General features: G+C 53.3%; 9 protein-coding genes across 9 annotated transcripts; 5 read left to right on the forward strand and 4 right to left on the reverse strand.

Annotated features, from left to right (window-relative positions):
* Positions 1 to 225: 225 nt before the first annotated feature.
* On the reverse strand, positions 226 to 1424 carry SFH5 (Non-classical phosphatidylinositol transfer protein (PITP); the record flags this gene model as incomplete). Its single annotated transcript, XM_051497021.1, has 2 exons — positions 226 to 658; positions 721 to 1424. The coding sequence occupies 2 exons, from the start codon at positions 1422 to 1424 to the stop codon at positions 226 to 228; spliced, it is 1137 nt and encodes a 378-aa protein (XP_051352681.1).
* Positions 1425 to 2984: 1560 nt separating this feature from the next.
* On the forward strand, positions 2985 to 3897 carry J4E92_005643 (uncharacterized protein; the record flags this gene model as incomplete). The annotated part of the gene is made up of 2 exons (XM_051497022.1): positions 2985 to 3629; positions 3685 to 3897. The coding sequence occupies 2 exons, from the start codon at positions 2985 to 2987 to the stop codon at positions 3895 to 3897; spliced, it is 858 nt and encodes a 285-aa protein (XP_051352682.1).
* Positions 3898 to 4182: 285 nt separating this feature from the next.
* J4E92_005644 (uncharacterized protein) lies at positions 4183 to 6126 on the reverse strand (the record flags this gene model as incomplete). Its single annotated transcript, XM_051497023.1, has 3 exons — positions 4183 to 5241; positions 5291 to 5863; positions 5917 to 6126. 3 exons carry the CDS (start codon positions 6124 to 6126, stop codon positions 4183 to 4185), a joined length of 1842 nt encoding a protein of 613 aa, XP_051352683.1.
* Positions 6127 to 6727: 601 nt separating this feature from the next.
* Positions 6728 to 7337, forward strand: J4E92_005645 (uncharacterized protein; the record flags this gene model as incomplete). Its single annotated transcript, XM_051497024.1, has 2 exons — positions 6728 to 7218; positions 7271 to 7337. The coding sequence occupies 2 exons, from the start codon at positions 6728 to 6730 to the stop codon at positions 7335 to 7337; spliced, it is 558 nt and encodes a 185-aa protein (XP_051352684.1).
* A 252-nt stretch (positions 7338 to 7589) lies between these two features.
* Positions 7590 to 8630, reverse strand: J4E92_005646 (uncharacterized protein; the record flags this gene model as incomplete). Its single annotated transcript, XM_051497025.1, has 3 exons — positions 7590 to 7935; positions 7991 to 8304; positions 8394 to 8630. The coding sequence occupies 3 exons, from the start codon at positions 8628 to 8630 to the stop codon at positions 7590 to 7592; spliced, it is 897 nt and encodes a 298-aa protein (XP_051352685.1).
* A 457-nt stretch (positions 8631 to 9087) lies between these two features.
* Positions 9088 to 9707, forward strand: TVP18 (Golgi apparatus membrane protein tvp18; the record flags this gene model as incomplete). Its single annotated transcript, XM_051497026.1, has 4 exons — positions 9088 to 9124; positions 9179 to 9194; positions 9261 to 9353; positions 9407 to 9707. The coding sequence occupies 4 exons, from the start codon at positions 9088 to 9090 to the stop codon at positions 9705 to 9707; spliced, it is 447 nt and encodes a 148-aa protein (XP_051352686.1).
* Positions 9708 to 11154: 1447 nt separating this feature from the next.
* J4E92_005648 (uncharacterized protein) lies at positions 11155 to 14274 on the forward strand (the record flags this gene model as incomplete). Its single annotated transcript, XM_051497027.1, has 2 exons — positions 11155 to 12118; positions 12173 to 14274. 2 exons carry the CDS (start codon positions 11155 to 11157, stop codon positions 14272 to 14274), a joined length of 3066 nt encoding a protein of 1021 aa, XP_051352687.1.
* A 371-nt stretch (positions 14275 to 14645) lies between these two features.
* On the forward strand, positions 14646 to 15722 carry J4E92_005649 (uncharacterized protein; the record flags this gene model as incomplete). Its single annotated transcript, XM_051497028.1, has 1 exon — positions 14646 to 15722. The coding sequence occupies one exon, from the start codon at positions 14646 to 14648 to the stop codon at positions 15720 to 15722; it is 1077 nt and encodes a 358-aa protein (XP_051352688.1).
* A 4500-nt stretch (positions 15723 to 20222) lies between these two features.
* On the reverse strand, positions 20223 to 20975 carry J4E92_005650 (uncharacterized protein; the record flags this gene model as incomplete). The annotated part of the gene is made up of 1 exon (XM_051497029.1): positions 20223 to 20975. The coding sequence occupies one exon, from the start codon at positions 20973 to 20975 to the stop codon at positions 20223 to 20225; it is 753 nt and encodes a 250-aa protein (XP_051352689.1).
* Between the last annotated feature and the right edge of the window lie 2494 nt (positions 20976 to 23469).

Here is a 23469-nt window from a genome sequence, read left to right on the forward strand (position 1 = left end):
TATGAGCATGATGGCAATGTCTTTTGAATTTGCCAGTACATATACAGCATGTTAGTTTAATAAGAAATCATCGATTGTCTTGACTACATCGCTCTCTAAAAGATTGAACAGTTTTGAGTGGGGGTATAACAAGGCCTAATAAACACGCACGCTGAGTCGCTTCTTCCGTCTCCTACCATTACCATCTTCCCCTCTCCATACCACCAGTTCATGCAGCTTGTACCATCACTCCATCTTCATACCCTCAGCGCACTCAGCCAACTCCCCCCTCTCACCACCATAGCTCTTTGGAACACCCTTGCCCAGCTCAGCAGCAAGCTGATTACCATAACTCAGAACCACAAACTTCTTGCTCGTCTCCTTGGCCACAACCAACTTCATCGCATTGAACAGCCAGCCCATGACCACAGGTACATTGACAAAGAACTTCCTGCTCAACGTCTCAGGGTAGTGGCGTCCTAGTATCTCGATAGTCTTGTTGGTCGCGGTCTTGACGAGGGGGTCACGGCGGAGGAAGGAGACTTGGAGGTAGTCGTGGATTTGGAACCCTTGGTATGGGTCGGGGCCTTCGCCAAAGTTGGGGATGGGTGTTGTGGCGGCGGGCAGGTTGAGCGCTTGGACGGACTTTTCCATGAGGCCTACGCGCCAGCGGAGGAAGCTTTGGGGTTCTGTTAGCATGGTCTTGTTTATTGTATGAGGCTGGGAATGGGGGAAGCATACCCATCCAGATCGCCAAAGGTAGCCTTGTTGTCCTTGACAGCTCCGTAGATGTTGAAGGTAACGATATCCTTCTTGTTGGGGCTCTCGGGTACACCCTCAACCTCGAGCACGTAGCCTAATCCATCGAACTTGTTCTTCGCGAATGTCTCTCCTGCTGCCTTGATTGGATCAAACTCCTTCCTCCACTTCAGCGTGTCAAGCAGCTGTGACTTGGCTTTGTCCAAATCATTCTGGTTGGCCCGGAGGAACTTTTGTAGGATGAGCTTGGTATGGAAAGGCTTCGACTTGCTCAGCTCGATGCCGTAGACTTCGTTATGTTGGGCCTCAGCGGTGAGAGCCTCGAAAGCGTCGTAGAACTTCGTGAGCGGGTGGTCGGGTGCGGTCTCGGGCCAGATGGGGCCCTGGGTGGGTGTTACGGTACTGGGCTCGGGTTTGGCGGAGCTGGATGCGGGTTCGGGAGCGGCTGCAGGAGCTGGGGCAGTAGCTTCAGGTGTGACTTCTGTCGGCTTTGCTTCCTCTTTGTTCTCGTCGACCGAGAGATCTGCTACCGCTGCGGTTGCGCCGTCGACGGCATCTCCATCGTCCTTCTTGTCGGCAGAGTCGGCTACAGGATTAGGCTCGGGCTGCTTCTCCGGGCCTGCTCCACTGAAGAGACCGGCGCCTTCCGTGGGTGCTGTGCTTACGTCTTCGGGCTTCGCTGCCATCTTGATGTGCGTTACGAGTGCGTGTTAACTGTGCTGTCAACGTTGGGTTGGGGAATTGTTTCAAGTGTCCGGAGATCATTCGAGATCGTTCCCCAAACTCCGGAACCGCTGCGCGTCCCCAGTCCTGGTATCAGCTTGGACAAGGAAGAGACCTCTAAATTCCTTTTGCACTCTACATGAGGATAAAGTAACCAGATGAATTTATGCAGCATTGTCGCAGGTGTCCACATTGTCTGCTAGCATGTTTCATTCTACAATCTCAGTGCATGTATGGCATACGGAAATCTCACGTCTTTAGTGTAGCATGTGCATGCGCAGATACGAGGTTCGCAGTGGTGAAGCAGTCATGTTTAACAAGAATGAATGAATATATATAGCCATCTACGTGTCGACGAACGTCTATCGACCGAACAAGCTGGTTTCCAGTCATGTCAAGATGTCTCGACTTCATCCATCGTGCGTTGACGCCACTTGTTCGGTCGAAAGAGGAGCGCAGTTGCCATAGATCGTATCGACATTGAGTAATCTGCGATTGACAGTTAGCATAGAGCGAAGACTATGGTTCTGAACAAAGATGCAGGTGAGAGAGCAATCAGCCGAAAGATGAAAAGTCTCGAATGTTTTTTCAATCAGTGAGGCGAACCCCGTCTGAGTTAGCATGAATTGGTGTTCATCATTGCAAAGGGAAAGAAGAGAGAATGGGTTATTCACCTTTTCAATGAGAGCTGGTAGCTGTATCAAGTGAGCTTTCAATCTAGTGCATACCTAGAGCGATGTCAGTAACAGTTCCACGAGAAGACGTTTTGACAAAGGCTCGAGGGTGGAAAGATATTCAGGTAATCGAACTAGTTTATTCCCCACGAAGTGGTCGGTATTTGATAATACATTTGTTGCTCATCATCTAAGGATGGGTGCTTTGGGTATGGGGGTGTAGTCTAACCTTTCAAACTCTATCGCAGCCCACAAAAGCCTTGCCGTTTCGACCATATCATGTTGAGGTCTGCTATCGCTTGTAACCAATGGACGTAGAGGATATGCGATTAACGGAAGGCTTCGTGGAGCTGCGGACCGCACGTCGGCGGCAGCGCATCTAATGGCGCATCATGATCGCGAAGTCATACTGTGACTGAGAACAATGAGACCTTTATAATTTGTTAGCTGATGTCCTAAAAAAAACTTCTAGTAACAAATTGGTAGATGTTGCGAAAGATCAGTATTCTCGTTTGGCTTGAGTGGTCGGATCACCATAGAATGTATGATAGGGGCGACACAAGTGTTCATCATGATAGCAACAGGAAACAAAGAAAGAGCGGGTGTGTTGACTTACCAAAAGTTGGGCGCGTTGTTGGAGTGAGAGAGAGAAGCTGCAGGCTCAAGTTTTGTACGGGAACTTTTCGCGGCGGTGTTTCGTTTCGCCGGGCGGGTCATGGCCCGAGCTTTGATCCAAGCGGGTCAAGGTTCTCGTAGACGCGCTCGCTGGTTGTCCTTAGGCCGACACTTACGCGCTTCCACTCGATACCAGACCACCACCACTACTCTCCATTTCCACCGTCGCTCAACATGGTCGCCTCAACCACCGCGTCTTTCGAGAGTTTCGTCAAGCAGACCCGCGAGAAGAAGAAGAACGAAGCCCTCGCGCAACAGTTCCTCGGGGCTGGCAGCCGAGGCCGGAAAGCGAATGCACCAGGCGCCGGCGGCCGGGCGCGAGTTGAATCTGAAAAGCCATCGCTGCTCAGTCGGATAAACGGTGGTGCTGGCGTCCAGAAGCGATCAGCGAGCGCGAAGCCAGCCGGCAACCTCGACGGGAAATGGCAACACGATCTGCACAAGCTGAACAACCCCCGCGGTGCCGCCAACAGCAGGAACAACCTCGCTCGGACGGCGTCAGCATCCCAGGTCGAGCGCAACAGCAAAGCGTATACCAAATTTGCTCCCGTCCTTGGTCGTGCTGCGGCTACACGCAGCAATGACGCTGCACCGGGCATCAGCATTCGAGGTGCCGCGACGGGCGGTCCGTGTACGGTCATTGCTAGCAACTTTGCACCTGGAACAACGGCCGCTGATATCGAGGCCGTCATGACCCCGATTGGAGGAGAGACGCTGGGCTGCAGGCTCTTGTCTTCCAGCCCGACGGTCATGGTCGAGCTGCAGTTTGTGAGCAGGGAGGGCGCCGAGAATGTTATCGCGACGTTCAACAACCAGAAGGTCAGTGTTCCGGCGAGCTTCTTCTTCGCTGGACTAAAACTAACTCCATCAACAGGCTGATGGCAGACTCCTCTACGTCTACATGAAGGATGTTCCCGCGAGCACCCACGTCGCACGAGCACCGCCTGCACGCCTTACGCAGTCCATGGATGACATGGACATCGACACCGGTGCGGGCGCACGCGCGGGTAGCTTCCAAGATGGACGATACGGCTTCAACGACGCTAGTCGCAGAGAACCACCACGTGGACCCCGCCGACGATACTAGAGCTCAACGGCCGGCACACATCTTCTTCAATTTCCCCTGTACGATATACCCTTTTACAGACGATAGCAACGAGCAGACTGCATGCAGCCGGGTTTCAAGACTTACAACACTCGGAGCAGCCATGCAGTTTCCATATCCGATGGCATAAGCGGGGAGTTGGGTTATACACACAACATGCACCAACGATCTCCTCGGCAAGTGTCTTGTGGCCAGAATAAATTTCTAATTAATGATGGATATCATCCCCTTCATCGTCGTGTCCTTGACTACTACTACTTGTGATGTTTACTTGCTAGCCCATCCTTCAATGGCGGCATCGACCTCCTTCCTGTACCTCTGCTGGCCCTCACACTGCTCCAAGAACACCTTGTATTTGGCGTCCAATAGCTTCTTGACCGTCTTATCAGCCAGTGGCTTCACGGTCTTACCGGGCTTGCTCAGTCTGTCCATGATATCCCAGAGCGGCTCGCTGTTTCCGTCCTTGTCGGTACTGGCCGCCTTTGCACCCAACATAGCCGCGCCGTGCACTACAGCTGCGTGTACGTATCGTGGAATCAGGACCGGCATGTCGCACGCAGTGGCCATGAGCTGCATCAGCAGACTGTTCTGGCACTGTGAACCGGACATGAAGATGGAAGAGATGACGTGGCCGGAGGCGTTCATCGCAGAAACAATCTGGTGTGTCTGAAGGGCAATGAACTCCATGGTCGCGTAGTAGTATAGTGCCAGGCCGTCGAGGCTCTTGTCGGAGCTCAGACCGATGACAGATCCCTTCATGTTGGGGTCGGCGATAGGGGAGCGGTTGCCGAAGAGGTCACCATAGAAGAAGAAGTGACGTCCAAGCCAGGCAATGTGTGGGGCTTTCTCCGCGTCTGCCATCTCGCGGAGATGTTCGTTGAGGTAGTCGTAGATGTTGGTGTTGTACGTTTCAGCGACGGACACGGCTTCGTTGAAGGCTGGGTGTGTCTCAATAACATGCTTGAGTAGTTCACCTGTCGCACTTTGTCCTCCTTCTGCCATCCAGTAGTCTGGTAAAAGGACGTCTCGGTATGGACCCCAGACACCGTCGACGAAGACGGGCTCGCGTGACATGGCAAGGTGGCAGGTCGATGTTCCAGCTACGGCTGCGAGACGCGTGAAGGCTTGCGAAACATCGTTCTTGGGCTGGTCCATGTCAAGAGTATCCCCATCGAGCTTGACTTTGGCGCCAACGGTACCGATCCAGCCAGCGTAGGCGTCGATGACTCCACTTCCGACTGCAATACCGGGTTGCAGACCCATCTCCTGTGCCGCCTTCTCGCTGAGTGTGCCGACGAGCTCGCCCGCAGTGAGGTAGCGTCCGTTCTGTGTGCTTGTTAGCCGGGACCGTCAAGAATAGTAGCGAAGGACAAACCACATTGTCAACGCCTCCCATGCGCTTGAAGTTGTCTTCGCATAGATCTTCGAGGCCAATCTCCTTGAGGAAGTCTTCCTGCCATCCTTTGACACTACCATCGACTCCAACAGGTACAAAGCCCTGCTTGCAGACCACACTACAGTAGCTTCTGCTCTCACTGCCGGTAGCCAGATGTGTGAGAGCATCGGTCAGATCGTAGAACTTGCAACGATCGAATAGCTCCTTCGGCATGTTGTTCTTCAGCCACAATACCTTGGGGATCTCCATCTCGATGGACATCTTGCCTCCGACGTAGCGAAGCAGGTTGTGCTTGGTGGCGTTGATCTTATTTGTTTCCTCGACAGGTCGGTGGTCGAGCCACAGAATGACGTTGCGGTCGTTGCCATCCTTGTTGTCAAAGTTTGGTCCAGTAACGGCGACAGGCTCATCTGTGTCGTCTCTGAATACTGCGAGCGAGCAGGTCGCATCGAAACCGATACCACGGATAGTGCTTGAGTCGATGTTGTGCTGATCCATGGCTCGGCGAACTGAGGAGCAGATGCATCGCCAGATGTCTGTTGTGGATTGTTCCTGGGTTCGCTTTAGTTTTGACTCTCGCAATTTGCCTGTTGCGGGTTAAATACGTAGTAGCCAGTCTGTGGTTGCCATAGGCCAATGTTCTCTGAGGCCAGTCCAACAATGTCTCCCTGATCATTCATGATACAGGCTCTGGCACTACCGGTACCAACATCGATACCGATGTAGTGGTCGACTTGAGGGTGGAGCTCATTGCGGGGATCTGTTGACAGTTGACGCGACTGCTTGCGCTGGGTCTGGCGGAAGGGAATCGACATTGCTGCGTATGAGTATGGGAAAGTGAGAGAGGTGTGGTATTTTGAATTGAAGAAAAGCTACTTGAAAGCCCGAGGACGCGAGAAATAATGTTGAGCTACAATACAGCTGTCAATGCGGGATGAGCTCATAAGAGCTCTGGGGAGCTCTAGTATGGTGGGGGTGGGGCAGCAACCCCAGCCTTTGTGCAACCGGGCTACCAGTCGTCAGGGTCGTCTCGAGCCTGAGCGTCGATCTGCTCACAGATCAGACTGAGAAATGTGGGCATCGTGAGCACCGGATCCACCTTTTCAGGCATACCGGATGCTGTTGGGCCAGTGTTGGATGGTCAGAACGCCACGCAAAGCAAGTTGAGGTCTTGGATCACGGCTGATCATGGCTATCGGTGCGATTTCGGATCAAGCGGAGTTGCAGGATTATTTTACCGTATGTAAGTCTCAGGAGATATGGTTTGAGAATGAGGGGTTGTGGAAGCACGGCTCGCTTGAGTGAATGTCCATCGGTGATACAATTCGCCGTTGCTCTCGGGTGGCTAGCCCCAGCTCCCGTTACCAACACCATTGCATTGGTACAGATAGCAACAGACCGCACCATCGCGCCAAGATGCTACTGTCAAGACTTCTACTGCTGCCATTTGCGGTCGCATCGTCGGTCACGCTTTACGTCTCCTCCGTTCCAGCCTCAGGGGACAGCGCCGTCATCCCCTCGCCGATTCCGCTTGCGCAGATCGAATACGACGCAGACCAACCCGTTGGCACTTTAGCCTCCTTCACACCACCCACAGGCTCCTACGCCTCTGATCACCTTCTTCGCGTTGGCCTCACCGACCCTAAATCTGGCTCATGGCGAGGCATTGTCACGTCAGCGGCCAGTTTCTCCGACCAATACCACAAGAAGTTCATCATTCACGTTGATGAGAAGGGGGAGCCTTTCCATATTGGATTCGGAACAAGCGCAAAAGGCAGCGAAGATGAAGTGGAGGTGGAGATAAGGAAGAGGAATGTTGGGCCAAAGCCGGTCTTGAACAAGCCCATCGTGCTCAATGCGGAGGGGAAGCTCGACGGAAAAGAGCCGGAGAAGACCTTCTTGCAAAAGTACGTAGGGGGACAAGGTTCATTATTAGAGGTTTTGCTGATTATTATACAGATACTGGTGGGCCATTGCTCTCTTCATGGTAGTGCAGTTGGTTGCAGGTGGTGGAGGAGAGAAATAAGATACATGTGGATAAAAGCCTCCCCGATCCCGTTTCAATACCAAACTCAGTACCGACCATCTATTGCCGTTTCTGCTTCCTTTCGAAATCACGATGCAGGTATTGTACTCTCAGCCATCTCAAATCAGTTACGTGTCTCAGTGAACAACAAGTTTTTATTGAGGTAAAAAGTCACAAGGTATTATACATTCGGTTTCACTCCTTCATCCTAGCGTCTATGGTCGGGTATAAGTATGCATTATCGTAAGTGCTTCAAGCAAGAGCTGTGCTGGCAGAGCTGGGTCGAGCCTGGCCGGGCGTGGGAAACACAGTCTTGGGGACCGCGACAGCTGCAGCGGCGGCGGATGCGCTCAAAGAAGACAGTGTCGGGATGGATCCGGTCGAGGTCGCATTAGCCGGAGCACGAATAGCAGGTGATGGGGTCGACTTGGGCTGATGAACGTCCATGGGCAGGATCTCTGTCTTCAGCTCCCTCGTCTTCTTCTGTTTGGGCTCGGGGGCCTTTTCGTTCTCTTGGACGTAGAATTTCCGGAGCAACATGATGGCTTCCTCTCGGAAGATGCCGCCGGTGACTGGATAGGGCTTGTCGACGCTAGCACTGTTGAAGTCAGTACTTGCAATGCATGTATTTGTGAGGAAAGAAGGATACGTACTCAGAGTGAATGTTCAGAACACCTCCGGTGCCACCAAAACGCTCGTTCCAGCATCCGAAGTAGACGGCTCGGATGCCGTACTGGCGCAGCATGGACGCGCACATGACGCATGGCTCAACGGTGACATAGAGGTCTGTCTCGTTGAGGATGCTGATGGGGTGCTTTGACAAGATGCCAGCGATGGCGACGAACTCGGCGTGGCGGGTACCGTTCAGGGTCCGATTTGTCTCGTTCATGCCTCGTCCAATGACCTCGCCGTCCTTGACGAAGACACAGCCGACGGGGGTCTCATCGCTCTTGAGTGCAAGTTCAGCCTGCAGTGATGATGAGTCAGCAGAGGGATCAAACATGGAGTAAACTCAGCAGATAGCTGAATATGTACAAAGTGAAGGACGTGGCTCACCATGGCAATAGCCTCACGCATGAAGCCTTCATGATACGCTCTCTCCTTCGGATCCATGGCGTCTGGTACGTGAATCGCTTCGTCGTCTTGGCACGGTTCTGTATTCACCTGCGCAGGGTCCGCAGTTGTCAAAGTGGCTGTTTGCTGGGCATGTAGGTAGTAAAGCGCCAGCCCGAGCGCGGCAGACGCAAGCACGAGAGGCTTCCATGGTTCCTTCGCTTTCCAAATTCCAGTCATTCCAAGGTGAGGCAGTCGCGGCCATACACAATGTTCTGAAACTGAAGGTGCAGGTCCGAGTTCTCAGGCGCAGAGTGCCGGCCCAAGACGGTTTCGGCAAGCACTAGCGCGTAGTTTACGTAGACGTGGAAGCCGCGATCCGACCGAGGGCTGAGCTACCAAGAAGCACGCAACGCAGCCATTGCCATCGCAACGCCAGGCACCGACCAACATTCACTCGACCCAATCCGATTCACTGCACAGCCACAATCACATTACGCAGCGCAACGTACACCAACGCGGCGCACGGCATTCCAACAAAGGATATCAAACCTCGCCTGATACTTTGTGCCAGAGCTTCACTCAGCCCGCGCCAGCAACAAAGCTACCGGAACCGCAATCTACACATCGCCAAACCACCACTTTGCGCATAACCTCGAAGAGCTAGAAGCATACAGCAGTCAATCACACCGCGAAGATGACGCTCGCAGAAGAGTTCAAGTCGAGGAATTTCAGTAAGACACCCGCTGCTGGACCTATAGCTTGTTGCTGACATGGCATCTTTGCAGGTATCTACGGACAATGGTCAGTCACGCCAGCTGCTATGCACATGCCCACGGCTCGCAGCATGTCATACTAACTCTTCGGCAGGACCGGAGTACTGTGTATAGTCCTCTGCTTTGCGCTGGGCATCGCCAACATCTTCAACGCCAACTGGGTCATCGCGTTTAGTATCGTGTGCTTGTACGCTCTCCGCGCTCATATCTTCGCTGGGAATATGGCTAATCAGTTCGCAGAGTGTGCTCCTTCATCATTATCTTCATCGAAATACCGCTGCTCCTCCGCATCTGCCCGACTTCACCCAAGTTCGATACCTTTATTCGCAAATTCAGCTCCAACTACATGCGCGCGGCCATCTACGCGGCGATGAGCGCCATACAATGGGCCAGCATCGCTGCCCGGGCTACAAGTCTGATCGTTGCGGCCGTCTTCCTTCTGCTCGCAGCCGTCTTCTATGCGCTTGCCGGTTTCAAGGGCCAGCAGTTCCAGGGCAGCAAGACGCTCGGTGGACAGGGAGTCGCACAGATGATCATATAAAGTGGAGGCAGAACTAGGCAACGAGCAACAGCCATGTGCGACGATTCCGAACGAACGACACGCGTATTGAAAGAAGGGCCGACGGAGGAGCCGATTGATATCACAAGGACGGAGATGATGAGCTTAGCCGATTGGAAAGCGATTACAGGAGATGATTTGACTTCTTTGTAGCATCATTCAGCAGCTGGGCGTTCTGGGGCCATGTTTTGTAAGAGAGCCCCTTGGATATGGAAGCGCTTGGCCAAACTGCTAGGCGGTTCAATGCGACATGCTTTCTCCGTACTCATCGCGTTCCCGTGACAATTGTGCATTTGTCGTGTACGATGTCATCTTGCTGTGTGGGGGCATCTACGTAATTCTACACAGAAATTGATCGTTAGAGACGAGCGCAGGACCCACATCAGTCCCTATGACGATGTTCTAGAAGCTATGGGTGTCATTCTCTCAAGCGTACATTCTGTAGGGTGCAGCACTTGTCTGCTCAGCAACCATTCGAATGCGATTCTATCGCTGCTAGAAAAGCCGTGACAAGCACAAGCAGTGTCAGACCACGACAGCGGAAACGCCAAACTTGGCCTGGCATCTGCTCGCTTTTAGGATGACGATAACTGGCTGCCAGAATCTCGCCAGGAACCACACTTGTTAGGCGCGGGGAACGCTAGCGTGCCGGAGCTTGCGAGGCGTTGAAGATCCTGCCACCCTGCCACACCAAGCGCAGCTGATGGATGTAAGTCAAACAATGCACATGTGATGTGCTGAGCTTTGCAATTTGACTTGTGCGACTCTTGATCAATGTTGGAAGTCCCAGGCTGCGAAACACGTTGATGCGGTCGCATAGTCCCCAATCTAGGATAGCGTCAGCGAGCATGTGGGACATGGATTCAATGCATCTGTCAACAGCGAAGTGGACGTGGACGTGTCAAACATCTCCACTACAACAATTGCATGTGTGGCAACGACTACTGGACCATGGAAGAAAGCAGTCAAACAACGTGTGGTAGGTACCTATGCAGGTTGTGGGGGTGACGATGATGGCCGCGTGCAGGCCCATACGCCATAATGCGGGTCGCAGGCCCTGGAGCTCTCTGCTACATAAGTGCCCCGTCCCAGCTCCAGGACCGATTCATTTGCGCCATTTTGGCTGTATCCGACCAAGCTATCTGCCCCTCTTGCCAGCCTCACTTCTAGTCTCCACTTCAATTGCGGATTCCGAGGTCAGTACAGCACATCCGCTTTGTACAGCATCATTGGGCTCTCAAGTCGCAGCCGCGCTTATTGGCCTGACGTGCAGGAAACTGCCCGAGCCAGACCTGAGCACTTTTCTCAGCTCGCTCACGCTGCACATCTCCATCATTCAATGGCCAGGACCTGTCACTGACATTGAACGACTTATAGTTTCTACCGCACCTACACCCCACATCCCCGCCGAGCAACCGATACGGAAGCAATGAGTGCTCCACCAACAATACCTCCACGCCCAGCGCGGGCCCAGAACAGCTCTTCTCCTGCGCAGGGTACCCATATGGATGTCCCCAAGATCCCCCCACGCCCGAAGCGCGGTGTCGAACGCTCCGTCTCTCCCGCGGGAGACAGATACGCCCGCTCCCCGCTCAACGACCCGACCTACGTACATGGTGGACCGCCTAGAGAGGGCGGACGCCTTAGCACCGATCTGCCCTCCCGCCCACCGAGCGTGTCCATGCCCTCCCTCGGAGAAGAAGGCAATGAATACGCCAGCTTTGAAGACCTGTCAAAGACTCTCACACCGGAGAACCAGGGCGGCTCTCCACAACATATGAAGAACGTGGCAGGAGACTTGCCTCTGCATGCTCCTACAGCCTCGGTCCCAAGCTCAACTGCCAAAAGTAGGATCCAGGCGGTGACGCGGACCGATTCACAGACAGCGCTCGCTGCTGGCGTCGGCTCGCAGCTGTCCGTCGACGACAGGGTCTCTCAGGCCAAGACTGGACGTTCAGGATCTTCCGCTGGATCGCGCCCCAGCTCGCTATACAATGACAAGGACGAACATGGCATTCCTGAAATTGGTGTTCAGGTGCCCATGTTCCGAAATGCTGGAGACGTTCAAGCGCCCAGCCCTTCGCCCTATGCGCAGCAGCCCGGAGCTCAAGGAATAGGTTTCCACCAGAAGCCCGGCGGTCGCCATCACGGGCGCACCAAGAGCGGCCGTGAAATCTTCCATGGCCCTCCTGGCAGCTACGGCATGCACGGCCACGGCAAGATCTCAACAGACGACTTTGAGCAGAAGTGGTACGAAAAGCACCCGGACGATCTGAAGCGCGAGAAGGCCGGCGAGTACGGTCCTCATATCCAGGAGAACAGGAAGGATTACCACTGGCGTGCCGATAACCTCGACAAGCTGGTACACACTAGGGCTCAGGACGTTGGAATGGGTAAGTCAATTGCAGCGTCATTATTCATCAGCTGTTGCTGATCATGCTTTACAGGCACGAGTCGGGATGCGGTCAGTACACCCGACGAACAGATTGGCTACAGGGCCACAGAGGAATATGCTTCGCGCATGGCCTCTCCGCGACCACAATCATCGGGTCGCCCTGCTTCGATCAAGGGCGGCTACGTCGACTCACCCCTACGTAACGAAGCTGGCCAAGAGGTCAATGACAAAGGCGAGGTCATCCACATCGACCCTCCTGCGCACCGCTCCAGCAAGGTTCACGGCGGAGGCTACGACCCACCAACCGAAGACCTTGGCCCCGAGGGCGGAAACACAGCTGAGAAAGGTGGATGGGTTACTGAGCGCGGATATGGCACGCCCATTCTAGCTTCCGATGAGCTGAAGAAACACCCAGACGCCGAATGGAGACAGCCTGCTGTATCGCCTGAAATGGAGCGCCATGGCAACGAATACACGCTCAATGAAGATGGCAACCCGCAATATGTCACAAAGCCGCGCACGCACAGCAGGAGCTCGAGTCGGAACAACAGCACGCAGCAGCAACGTGTTATTCCCAGCCCAGCACAATACGATCGTGGCAGTACTCCACTAGAGTCGCATAAGGAGTATGAGCCCCTGTTCCCAGAGGATGAGGAGGACACCAAGAAACCCAAATCTCAGGTCGACAAGCTCAAGCGTCCCAGTGTCGCCCGACACCACTTCCCCAGTCAAGATGTCTGGGAGGATACCCCTGGCAGCTTACAGCTCGAAACTACTGTGGATACTCCTCAAGAGCCAGAAGAGCCAAAGACTGCCGGTGGTAACGATAGCGTGAGTCCTGCGAAGGTCTTTGAAGACCCGAACACCGAGGAGCAGCGTAAGACTCAGATCAACAAGGAAGATCAAAAGTCTTTCCTCCCCGACCACACTAGACAGTTCGCCGCAGACAACAAGATCCTCGGAAAAGTACGTGACGAGACCATGGGCCGCCCTGGAATGCAGCAACGCTTCCCAAGTCAAGATATCTGGGAGGATGCGCCATCCCACGGATTATACGAGACTACTGTTAGCACACCTCAGATGGAGGATACGAATGAGTATGCCGACGACTCCCCAATCGACCAAAAGCCCCCGGTGCCGGCTCGCCCCAGTATTCCGGCACGACCAGCCAAGAGGGAATCATCTGCCGATGACAAGAAAGCACCCATTATCCCAGACCGACCGAAGCCACAGATACCTGCACGTCCAAGCAAGCCATCTACTGGGTCTGCGGAGAAGGTTCCAACTGTCGACTCGCAGACTGGCGAGAACGACTCTCCCCAGACGAAGGCGAAACCGCCCGTTCCCGCCCGACCTGCTGGCTCAAAGATTGCGGCTCTCCAGGCTGGTTTCCTGAAAGACCTCAACAGCAAACTTGGAGTTGGCCCTCATCCACCGCCTAAGGTCCGTGAACCCGAGGAAGAAGAAGAAGCGCAAAGAGAAACAGCACCACTTCCAGATGCTCGCAAGGGTAGGGCCAAGGGTCCGCAACGGAGGAAGCCTGCTGCATCTCCGTCACCCGCTGCTGCCGCTACTGTTACTGCTGAAGTTGCTGTACCAAGGCAGTCGTTGAGTTTCGGCCCTGTGACACACGTCTGGAGTTTTGGACAGGATGGTAATCTCGAGGTGCCTGCTGCAAAGATGGCAGCCCAGATTCAGCAGTCACTCAGTGCTTCGACCAAGACGGCCGAATCTACTCTCACTGAGGGTGAAGCGGATCGAAACGTTGCGGCAGAGCCAAAAGAGCCCGAGCTTGCACAAACTACGTCAAAGGAGGAGAGTGGACCTGCTTCTGCGACCGAAGCGATTAAGGAGAAAGCCCCCTCAACTCTCGAGCAGGCCACTTCTCAAGTGTCGGAAGCGTTTGGATCCGTCGCTTCCAAGGTATCAGCCGCCCTCTCGCCAGAAGAACCCTTGGTCTCCAAGACTGCACCCGGCTCTACCGATGCGCCTGGTGCCTTCCCTGGTTCTGGTCCGGACCTAGATAACGATGCTGATGTCAAGGGTGCACCTTTGGAGCAAAAGCAATCACAAGACAAGCCCGTCGGTGTTTCCACTGAAGAGAAGAAGGTTGATGAATTTACCTCGCTGAAGGAGGGTGAGAGTTCCTTGTAGGCTCTTGCTTGTTAAGCAGTACTTCAAAAAGAGCGAGTTGGGTGGTAGGACGGGCCGCATTGCTACACATTTCCAGTACTAGTGTGCACGTAGATATTTTCCAATCCATTGTCAGAATATGCATCCGAGATTTAGTTGTGTGTTGTGACTGAATGCCTTTATTGTTGTCGGCGCGATAGGCAAACTATCAAATGTATTCTGTTGGTTGTCTGTGTTGACGCTCCGAGGGTTGCTATTATCGGCTGTTCGGTACTGACTAATTAGCGGTCAGGAACGTCGTCCAAGCTTCAAGACAATCTATCTATGGCTCGCAGACCATCATCAAACACTCATTCACTCAAACTACCATCTCTTCTGTCCGCTCTCCAGATATGACAGAGCCTCACACAACGTCCTTCTGCAAGCCTGCGAACGACCCTGGGCGCTTGAAGAGAAAGCGGCCACACGACGACCAACATGGTACAACAGCAGCCACTGACCAGCGTACCAATACTTTGCATCCCAAGGATTTCAACCTCCCCATCAAGGATCCATCAAAACATACGAGTGGCAGGGTGCGCGATCAACAAAACTTGGAACTCTGTACATTTCCCCACGACGACAGAGCACACGATGCCTTCAAGGCGGAAATCCTGGAAGAAGACATACAACGCGAAGCGAATGTAGACAGATGGCTGGAGGATGTCACCCCACGTCTGGAGGCCGGCGAGCAGATACCCATTGGGAGCCTTGGCAACACGAGATGGCATGTAGCCTGCCGCGAGTATTGGGAGCAATACATTGGCCCGGACCACTGTTGGATTAATCCCGAGGATGGACGAATGCTTGTATTCCAGAAAAAAGCACCGGGTGTGAAGACCACAAAGCAGCAAATGGTGGTGGACCAATTCTGGATGAAGCAAAGCGCCTCACCTGGTATAGCTACGAGTCATCCCTTTGAGAGACCAGAATATGCAAGCTTAGACCCCGTGATCGTGAGCCTAAGGTACACTGGGAGCGATCTGAAAATATGGTTCCTGGGTAATGGGTATCCGAGGATGGAATGGAATACTACATTCCTCATGGGCCAGGTGGGAAGGCTGATGAAACCGGGAAGGCTAATGATGTCCTGTATACAAGAGGACACCGATGAACATGACTCGGGAAGCGACGCTACTGAAGAATCAGACTCTGAAGAAGATGAAGAAGACAACGAAGAAGAAGACGAAGAACACACCGGCAGCGAAGAAGAATGGAGTCATGAAAGCGACGACCTGTATTGCAGAAACTACAGCAACGGCAGCGAATGCGGATGCGAAAGATGCCTTCGTACATGGGACGATATGTCTGAGAGCGATTTATACGACGATCGCCCTGAACCACCGGGGATGACTCAGGCCAGGATAGACTACGAATTTCGGAGACTCATGAATAGACGGGAACCGGCACCATGGGATAAGTGGGCGTGATTGATTGATGCATCGATTGTATTTACTTCGACGGAAGAAGACTTGTATACCATTTTAGTGTCTTGAGTTTAGCATCCAAGACCTACATAGCTCACCCACGTTGTTATTCCACGCGCTCGAAATGGGGTATAGGGGCAAGCTTGTTACCTTCTTTTCCTCTGACAAGCTGGAGCCGGAGATATCATTGTACTGTTTCTTCGTGTCGTAGCTAGTTTCTTATCAGTTGCAATAAAATACTGTTTCAGAGATGATATTGCGAAGCCATGCTGCGGCTTCTTTGAAAATGCTTGACGCGCCACCTGAGCCACATATCTGATCACAATCACTTCGCTTCGTGACAACAATTGCGGAGTTTGTGTTTCACATGTCATCGCATACGCATGTCCTGATGTGCGAGTGTTCTAGGCCAAGACCATTATTCTCTGCCCAATGTACGTCGCTGTAAATTAGCATACTAAAAGTGCAAGCCCATCGTCTGACCAATATCTCGAGAATACAATTTCGAATATGTGTGCTGTCACGAAATCATTGTACACTAGCATCAAATCCTACCATCGTTATTCTATCCGGTAGGTGCACAGGTGTGGTGAGAAGGCACGCTGTACAAATGACAACGTCGGTCTTGCCCAAGACATCGTCTTCAGTGCATACCGATTTCCAGATAACCTAAATCAGACTGTTCATGAGCCACTGCTAGCCTTTATAAAAGTATATATATAGGCATCATACAGTATGCGCATGATCTATTAGCAGACTGGTTAACGCAGCTTGTGTCAGAAAGAGAGGTATTCGTTAAGAAACACAGTCTTCAACTTTATGCCAGATAAACAAGATATAGTGATCAAATTGGCAGCGTTGGTTCATAACTTCCACCATATCAAATATGTTCCCGGAACCTGCGCGTACCTGAAACGTTCGATTCCGCTAGAAATGAACTCAAAAGCAGGTTGGAAGACTATTCTCCAAGCAGGCAATGCTAATCTTCACTCTTCAGCTCGAAATAGTCCCCTGAAAACGGTGTTTGCCGTGAAGACTAGCTGAGCTTGACCTCAACAACGCCTTATCCTGATCAAGGCGCCACAGTGGCTTCATGTCGGTAAAGCCGAAGCGTACCACACCATACTACCGACCATTCGAGAAGAATACGAAAGTATGAATAAGCTGCTAGAAGAAACTTCTGCAAGACCCTGAATCCCGCGCCGCTTTACAGCAGTAACGGGAAACCAGGCTGCGTATCCAAATTTCCCCAAGCGTATTGTGCGCGTACTACCTACTTACCTTTGCATTGCCGCGGCACATGCTACCGCAGACCGACCCACACCACGGCATGCACGCGCCTCAACACCAACGCAGAAATGTCACGATGATGCGGTGTACACCACCCGAGGCTCGGACGAGGCTAACATCCAGATACCAGCCTCCCGAGGTGCTAGCCCCGACCATGGCGTGACACCTACACAGTACGCTAAGTGCAGGTTTCGGTACTCGCACACACGAAAAAAAGTTTTCCTTCGTGGATCTTCGTAGATTTGTGTAAGAATTTCCTTGTCCACTGGTGCTGGTGTACCGGGCATACTAGGCAGAAAATTCTCCATGGGCAAACTCACAGAACACGTGCTGGTATGAGGGGAACGCGTTGACCTCGGGAGCTGGGATGTACCTGGATGGTAGTCACCATCTGCCATGGCTTTTCTTTCCGTCAAATTTTCTTCCTGTGGCCGTTGAGTTTGCCCAAACGACTCCAGGGCTCTTTTGTTCCGTGCTAGCTGCTAGAAGCTTCCTGCACAACATGTGCTGCCTCGGTGCGGGTCGGCGCGAGGTTCTTGAGCGGATCCGGACGTACGTCCGCTTCTGGGTACGTTGCGTGCGCTGAGAAGGGAAGCGTTAGCCGACGGGCAACTTGGCCGTTGAAGACTCTGTTTCGAAATCTCGAAACTGTGTGAGAGAGGTTTGCATTTGCAATCTGGGACAAAGATACGAAGTACGACGGAGTGCTTGGCAAATCGCGGAAGCCGTTGCTGTCGTGACGAGACTGATCGGCATGCTGCGCACCGTATCCGGTATGGCCGTCGATCCGTCGAGATGGAAAGATAAGATTCCGCTCCCCGGCGCGCGAGGAGAGCGCGTCCGAGGAGTCCGGCTCGACATGACTATGTCATAGACCCTGGTTCCGCCCTGACCGTTGACAGCGTCATCATATGAACCAGCTTATCGAAGCGGATGAGTCCAGAACTCGATCAGGGAGTGATGATGCAAGCAACCTCGGAAGAAAAGCAACGGTTATCGCAAACCTGCGAGAGAAGGGGAAATACGGAGGCCATGACCGCTCGCGAAATCATGCACGTGGCTGATGATGTGGCTCAATCTATCTTATCTTATCGCCGGCTTTCTACATACGTCCGCTCCGCCCCGGATGATCAACATCGCAGCATGGTTCACTCTTATTGGTGAACTATTGACGATCATCTAAAGCCTCACTCACTCACCGTTCTGTCACCATTGTCAAACGATGACCAGCATATCGTGCTGAGTGAGATGCACACAGCATAGGGTCCAAGTTGTATGGGGTCCAGGTCGTGCGCATGACATCAGCGACACTGTTGATGATAGCTACCAAGGTAGGTTTCAGTGACAATATTGTGTTACTTGGTTGCGCAGCCACCACGGCGTGACCGCGGACGATGTTGGCGTGGATGATCAGATCGTCAGATCGTGGCTGCCTAAGGCGCGCCCCATTTCCCTGTTTGAGCCCCGACTTCCCTGGATGGGAGGACGTTCAGGAACAGGGCAGCATGTTTGGGACGTGAGGCGTTGCTAGGCACGACGCGGCCCAGAAACATCCAAGGAGTTGAGTTGGCATGCCAGCTCAGCAATGTTGGAGATGACACGTTATCGCAAGAAACCTCCGCAACTTGGAAACAGGGTTTCGCTTCATTCAAGCGGATTGCGTAGAGCGGGCTACGCGCAAGCTAGATTCGTACCTGTTTCACTAGGCCTCGCGAACCACAGCGCAGCATCAGCTAGCGGGTGTGACTGAGGCAGTCCGTCTCTAGTAAAAGCAAAATCGACGATGGCTATGAGAAGATTAGCTGTATGAATCGTTTCGTCCACCGCCATGTCGAAACGAGATGTTGAAACCTCGAGATTGCGGGCATGGACATGTTTTGACTCGATGTTTGGTACCGAGTCTGATATGAGATTTGATCATCTCTCGTGCCATGGTAGCGTTTCGAGACGAGCATCGTGGAGGGTCAGTGCCGGTATCGCCGCGACAGCAGTGGAGCGTGGGGAAAAGGAGAGATCGACGCTGTAACTTCCGTCTTCAACTTCTGACAGTGTGGAGACGGGAGACCTTGCTCAGATCAAAGCTTTCGCGGTCCAGAAGCCCTCGACGAGTGGGTTTCGCAACAGATTGCCATAGACCGCTCATCCTACAGCTGTCAAGTGCATCAAGATGCGAGTGCGAATAGAGGATGCATGTCTGCATGCGACGGATAGTCTGCTTCCAGCTGATCCGCTCGAGTCTGGCTCATGTGTCCGCGTTTCGCCCGAGCGGAACCAAACGTGACCGTCGTACGCGAGCTCCTGTCGTGTCCGATCGGATACATTCAAACCCCGAGCAGCCTGTCTGCCTGCGCACATTTTTCGGACGTGGGCAGAACCAAACGCCGAGTTGACCCGGCTGCTTGCGGCTGCATGCCTTGCATACACACCAGATCTTCCCAGGCAGACGCAGATGGTCACTCGGCGGTGCGTGGGGCGGTGCGATCGGTGTACGCAATCAAGCTCGCAACGCCTGCTCTGTGTATGCGGGGACACGAAGGTGATTGACCGGAAGTGCACTTTCACCAGGCAAGCGTTGCGACGACAGATCGCTCAGCCATGCAAGGCGCGCTCGGCGAAAAGCAGCCGCGTCCGCGATGCGAAGTGCCCGCCCTATGCGGGATGCATGCGAGGGGCCAGGGTCTGACGCACTGGCCAAAAGTCGGTCAACCCTAGGAATTTCCCAGCACCAAATGTGTGACTGGGCATGTTGACAGGAAACTGTAATGCGTGGGGTCTGTTGCTGTGTCGTGTGCTGTTGACAGTTCATCAGTCATGCATGGGGAGTGTACCTGTGACCTGCTAAGGGTCGATTAGCATGCAGCCTGTAGCGATAGCAGCGCATCACCTGAGAAAAGCGTGGAGATTGTTTTTGTGGGTGTAATGATCATCATTGAAATTTCTAGCTATGGCGGGAGTCTCGACCACTGCCTTCGGGAGACGTCGAACCGCTCGAGACCAATATCCCAAATCCTCCTATCCCGTATCCATCCAATAATTTCTGAGTAGAGTTGTTCGTGAGATCCTGCGTGAAGATCCCGACCGCCCTGCGGTATATGCCAATAAAAGAAAACAGAGGATATAATGCTCGAAAATGCTACGCTATGCTGTAAAGGACTCGCTCGCTGAAAACGCTGGATCAAAAATCAAAAGGTCGGAACATGGTGGTGTGCTGGCCTAATAACTTGAGATGAGCGGAGCGGTGGTATCCATGAATAGCGGATGGTCTTCGATATTTTGTGATTGTGGTTTGGCGTCGTAGAAGGTTGTTGTGAGCATAGCTTCTTTCTCGGTGAAGTTGAAGGACGCTTGCGGGGGCGATGTGGGTGGAGACTCGTCGTCGGACTCTTCCTCGTAGGTGAGCTCGGGTGGTGATTGTAATTGCGATGGTACCCGGGTAAGAGCCAGTTCTGAGTCGTCCTCCATGTCGTCGTAGAACTCCTCCTCGTCGTCCTCATCCTCGTCCACCTCCATTGTGCTGATCTGAACCGGTGATTGAGCGATGCGGCGAGGGAGTGCGATCATGTCGAAGTCGTCCTCGTTCTCGGACTCGGAGTCTGATTCGGAGTCGTCGTCCTCTTCCTCCTCAGCGATGCTGTCGGCCCATTGGATGTGTCGGGACTCTTCAGTCTTGGAGGCCTTGGCCATGGTCTGGTTGAACCATTGTTCTTGCTGGCGTTCGGCATCTTGGAGTTCGACCATGAGGCTGTCGAGGAGGTTTGCGTGTCCAACGAGAAGGCGGAGGTTGTGGTCGGCCCTGCATGCCTCCTTGCCGAGCTTGGAGCGGGCAGAGGCAGCAATGTAGTAGGTTTGGGTGAGAGACATCTTCTGCTTCTTTTGCGGTGGTGATGAGATGAAGTGGGAGCGGGTAGTCTCAGCCGTAAAGGGCTCGAAGGAAGTTTGAATGCGGAGGTGTGATGAAGAAGGCATGTTTGGTGTGTATAAGGCAGTAGTATATGAGAGCCTAAAAATTGTGAGTCAGGTTGGTTTTATGACTGTCGAGAACGAGGGTACAAACCTTAAAGCAGCAGCCAATCGAGGGAAGGTGATCCGAGCGTAGTTAGATTCCGAGATGTGTGATGTAATGTTGATCGACTCTGATTGTCGAGTGATGTTATAATTCGCCGAGGAGTGGTGGACTGGTGTGTGAGCTGATGATGATGGAATCTGAAGCGAGGACAGGCGTGTTTCTTATGTTTCGCTGGCGCATGGAGGATGGATAACGGGTGCTCGGAATTATTGGCATGTTTCCACCGCTCTTGGCCGAGCAAGGACGGATGCGGTGAGCTAACACACTATGATTCACACCTGGGCACGACTGCAGGGGTGCTAGCGCGGCTTACGATACAGCCCGGTCGGTCGTAGAGACTTTCGCCCGCATGCACATACGGGCGTTACGAAGCGGACGCCGGACGTTGCGCGGATATACAGTCTGCCCATGCTCACATGCCACGGCGCTGGGTAATCGGGGTCTCGCTCTTGTCGGCGTTTACTAACCCACGATGCATTGCATCACTCATCGTCCGCCCACATCGCGCCGTCAGGGTTTTTTCTTTTTGGGCTCTTCGCTTTTCGCGTTTCCCCTGCTAATATCCTCGCGGTGCGTTGTTCGAGCTAGAGGGTGCTTGGGCGAACCTGCGCTGCCTGGCTGCCTGCGGTTCCAGGATGCGCTGTCGTCAGGGCTAAGCCACGGACCTCTGTACAGGCAGAGCGGTCAGCCCTGAATCTGTGCCTGTCAAACGTGTCCACCGTCTCGCCTAAGGGGTCACCAATCCCTCCATTGCGCGAGGTTGGTTTGGCTCACGACAGCAGTTCAGCCACAGGCTGACGTCCGGCACCCTTCGTACCGTCGTATAGAGTCGTCGCTTCGGCCGACGCCTTGGGACCTTGGTTTTCCGGCTGCCTAGCACATCGGCTTTTCGCTCCCTCACAGCTTTCGTCCGCGTCGTCACAAGCGACCCGTGGATGTCTGACTGGGCGGGCCACGCGGACCTGTCGCTCAGTCTGACCCCCGCGCCCAAGCAAACCATCGTGAAATGACCCAGGGTACCAATCACACCTGGGCATCAATTGCGCCATTGGTAGATCAAGCTGGCTTTGTCAGAGATGCTGAAAAATACTCTCTGACAAACCCGCTAACGACCCTGCATGAACCAGTATAATTTGATGACACGATCATGCGCTTCTCTGGAGCGTCGCTATTGCGTGCTCCGAGGCAGTCAATCTGCGACCAGCAACTTTGCACCGTCGTCATGCCTGATGGCTGAACAGTTTGATTACTTTTGCGCTCCTACAGCCCGACTGTCCAAGGTATTGAGTTTATGGCATCTGTGCGTTTATTGTCAGGCACAAACAAAAAACGGTGAACAGTGCGTTCATAGCATCCGTCTCCGCTCCGCCCTTTTCCACTACTCCGGCTCCGGTGAGGGCGTGCTTCCAGGACGAACGATCCCGAAAGAGGAAAGTGCATCTCGTGGCGCTTTCAGCCGTCGCTACGCATACCGAATTGCGTTTACCGTCTACCTTCATCTACATACGCACAGCCCTTTGCTGCCCTTGAGTCGTCCGATTTACATTGGCCCAATCAAGGTACGACTCGGTTCGACACGTTTCCGTCGGGTCGACTTCACCGCTGAGCTGTACGAGGCTGATCAGGAGACCGCCAACGCCGCGAATCTGGCGGTGGCATATATGCATGCTGCGGTGTCATGGCAACGCAATGCTGCGATGCGACTCCGCGTCGACTGAGAGAGTATGAGTCGACTACGTACTAAGCCCAGCGTGCGCTATCAACAGCCTCAGCCACCACACGTCTACAATCACTATAACCCCGCGTAAGTAGCTCACTTCGCGACGCGTTGCAAACGTGTACGCCTCACGCAGACCCAAGCTTGCTCAGCCACGCTTTGTCCTCCACAATGTTTAGCTTAACGTCGACGCGGGTCTTCGCTACAACGTTACCGCTTTGGGTATACCTTCGAATGAGGCATATTCATTTAGACTCAATTGCGGCATATACCATTACACTTGCGGGAATATCGACTTCACCATCCTCTCCCCTAGCAGAAATCCGGTCCGCAAGACTTCGGAAAAGCACTCACTAAACGACGACCGCGCTGGCTCGCATGTATCAGCGCCTGCCTCCCAAGTCCGAGCCAATTCCGGGAACATCATGTCTAGCTTTGCACGATGTCTTTTCATATTCCCGTCATGATTTTAAGCAAATAGCCGAGTAGCTTCATGCATCAGTAAGCAGCGATGCCGCCACTACTGATGACCGATGTTCGCGTCTTTCTCAACATCTCTCTATGACGCGACATTCGCATGAGCAGTGCATGACAGCGCTTAGTAAGATCGAGACCAACGCTTTGATATCAACAAGACTACTTCTAAACAGATACGTAGCAATTGGTGTTATTTTCAT

Source organism: Alternaria infectoria (genome assembly GCF_024043175.1).
Source record: "Alternaria infectoria strain BMP 0036 chromosome Unknown scaffold_8, whole genome shotgun sequence".
Classification (NCBI taxonomy): Eukaryota; Fungi; Ascomycota; class Dothideomycetes; order Pleosporales; family Pleosporaceae; genus Alternaria; species Alternaria infectoria.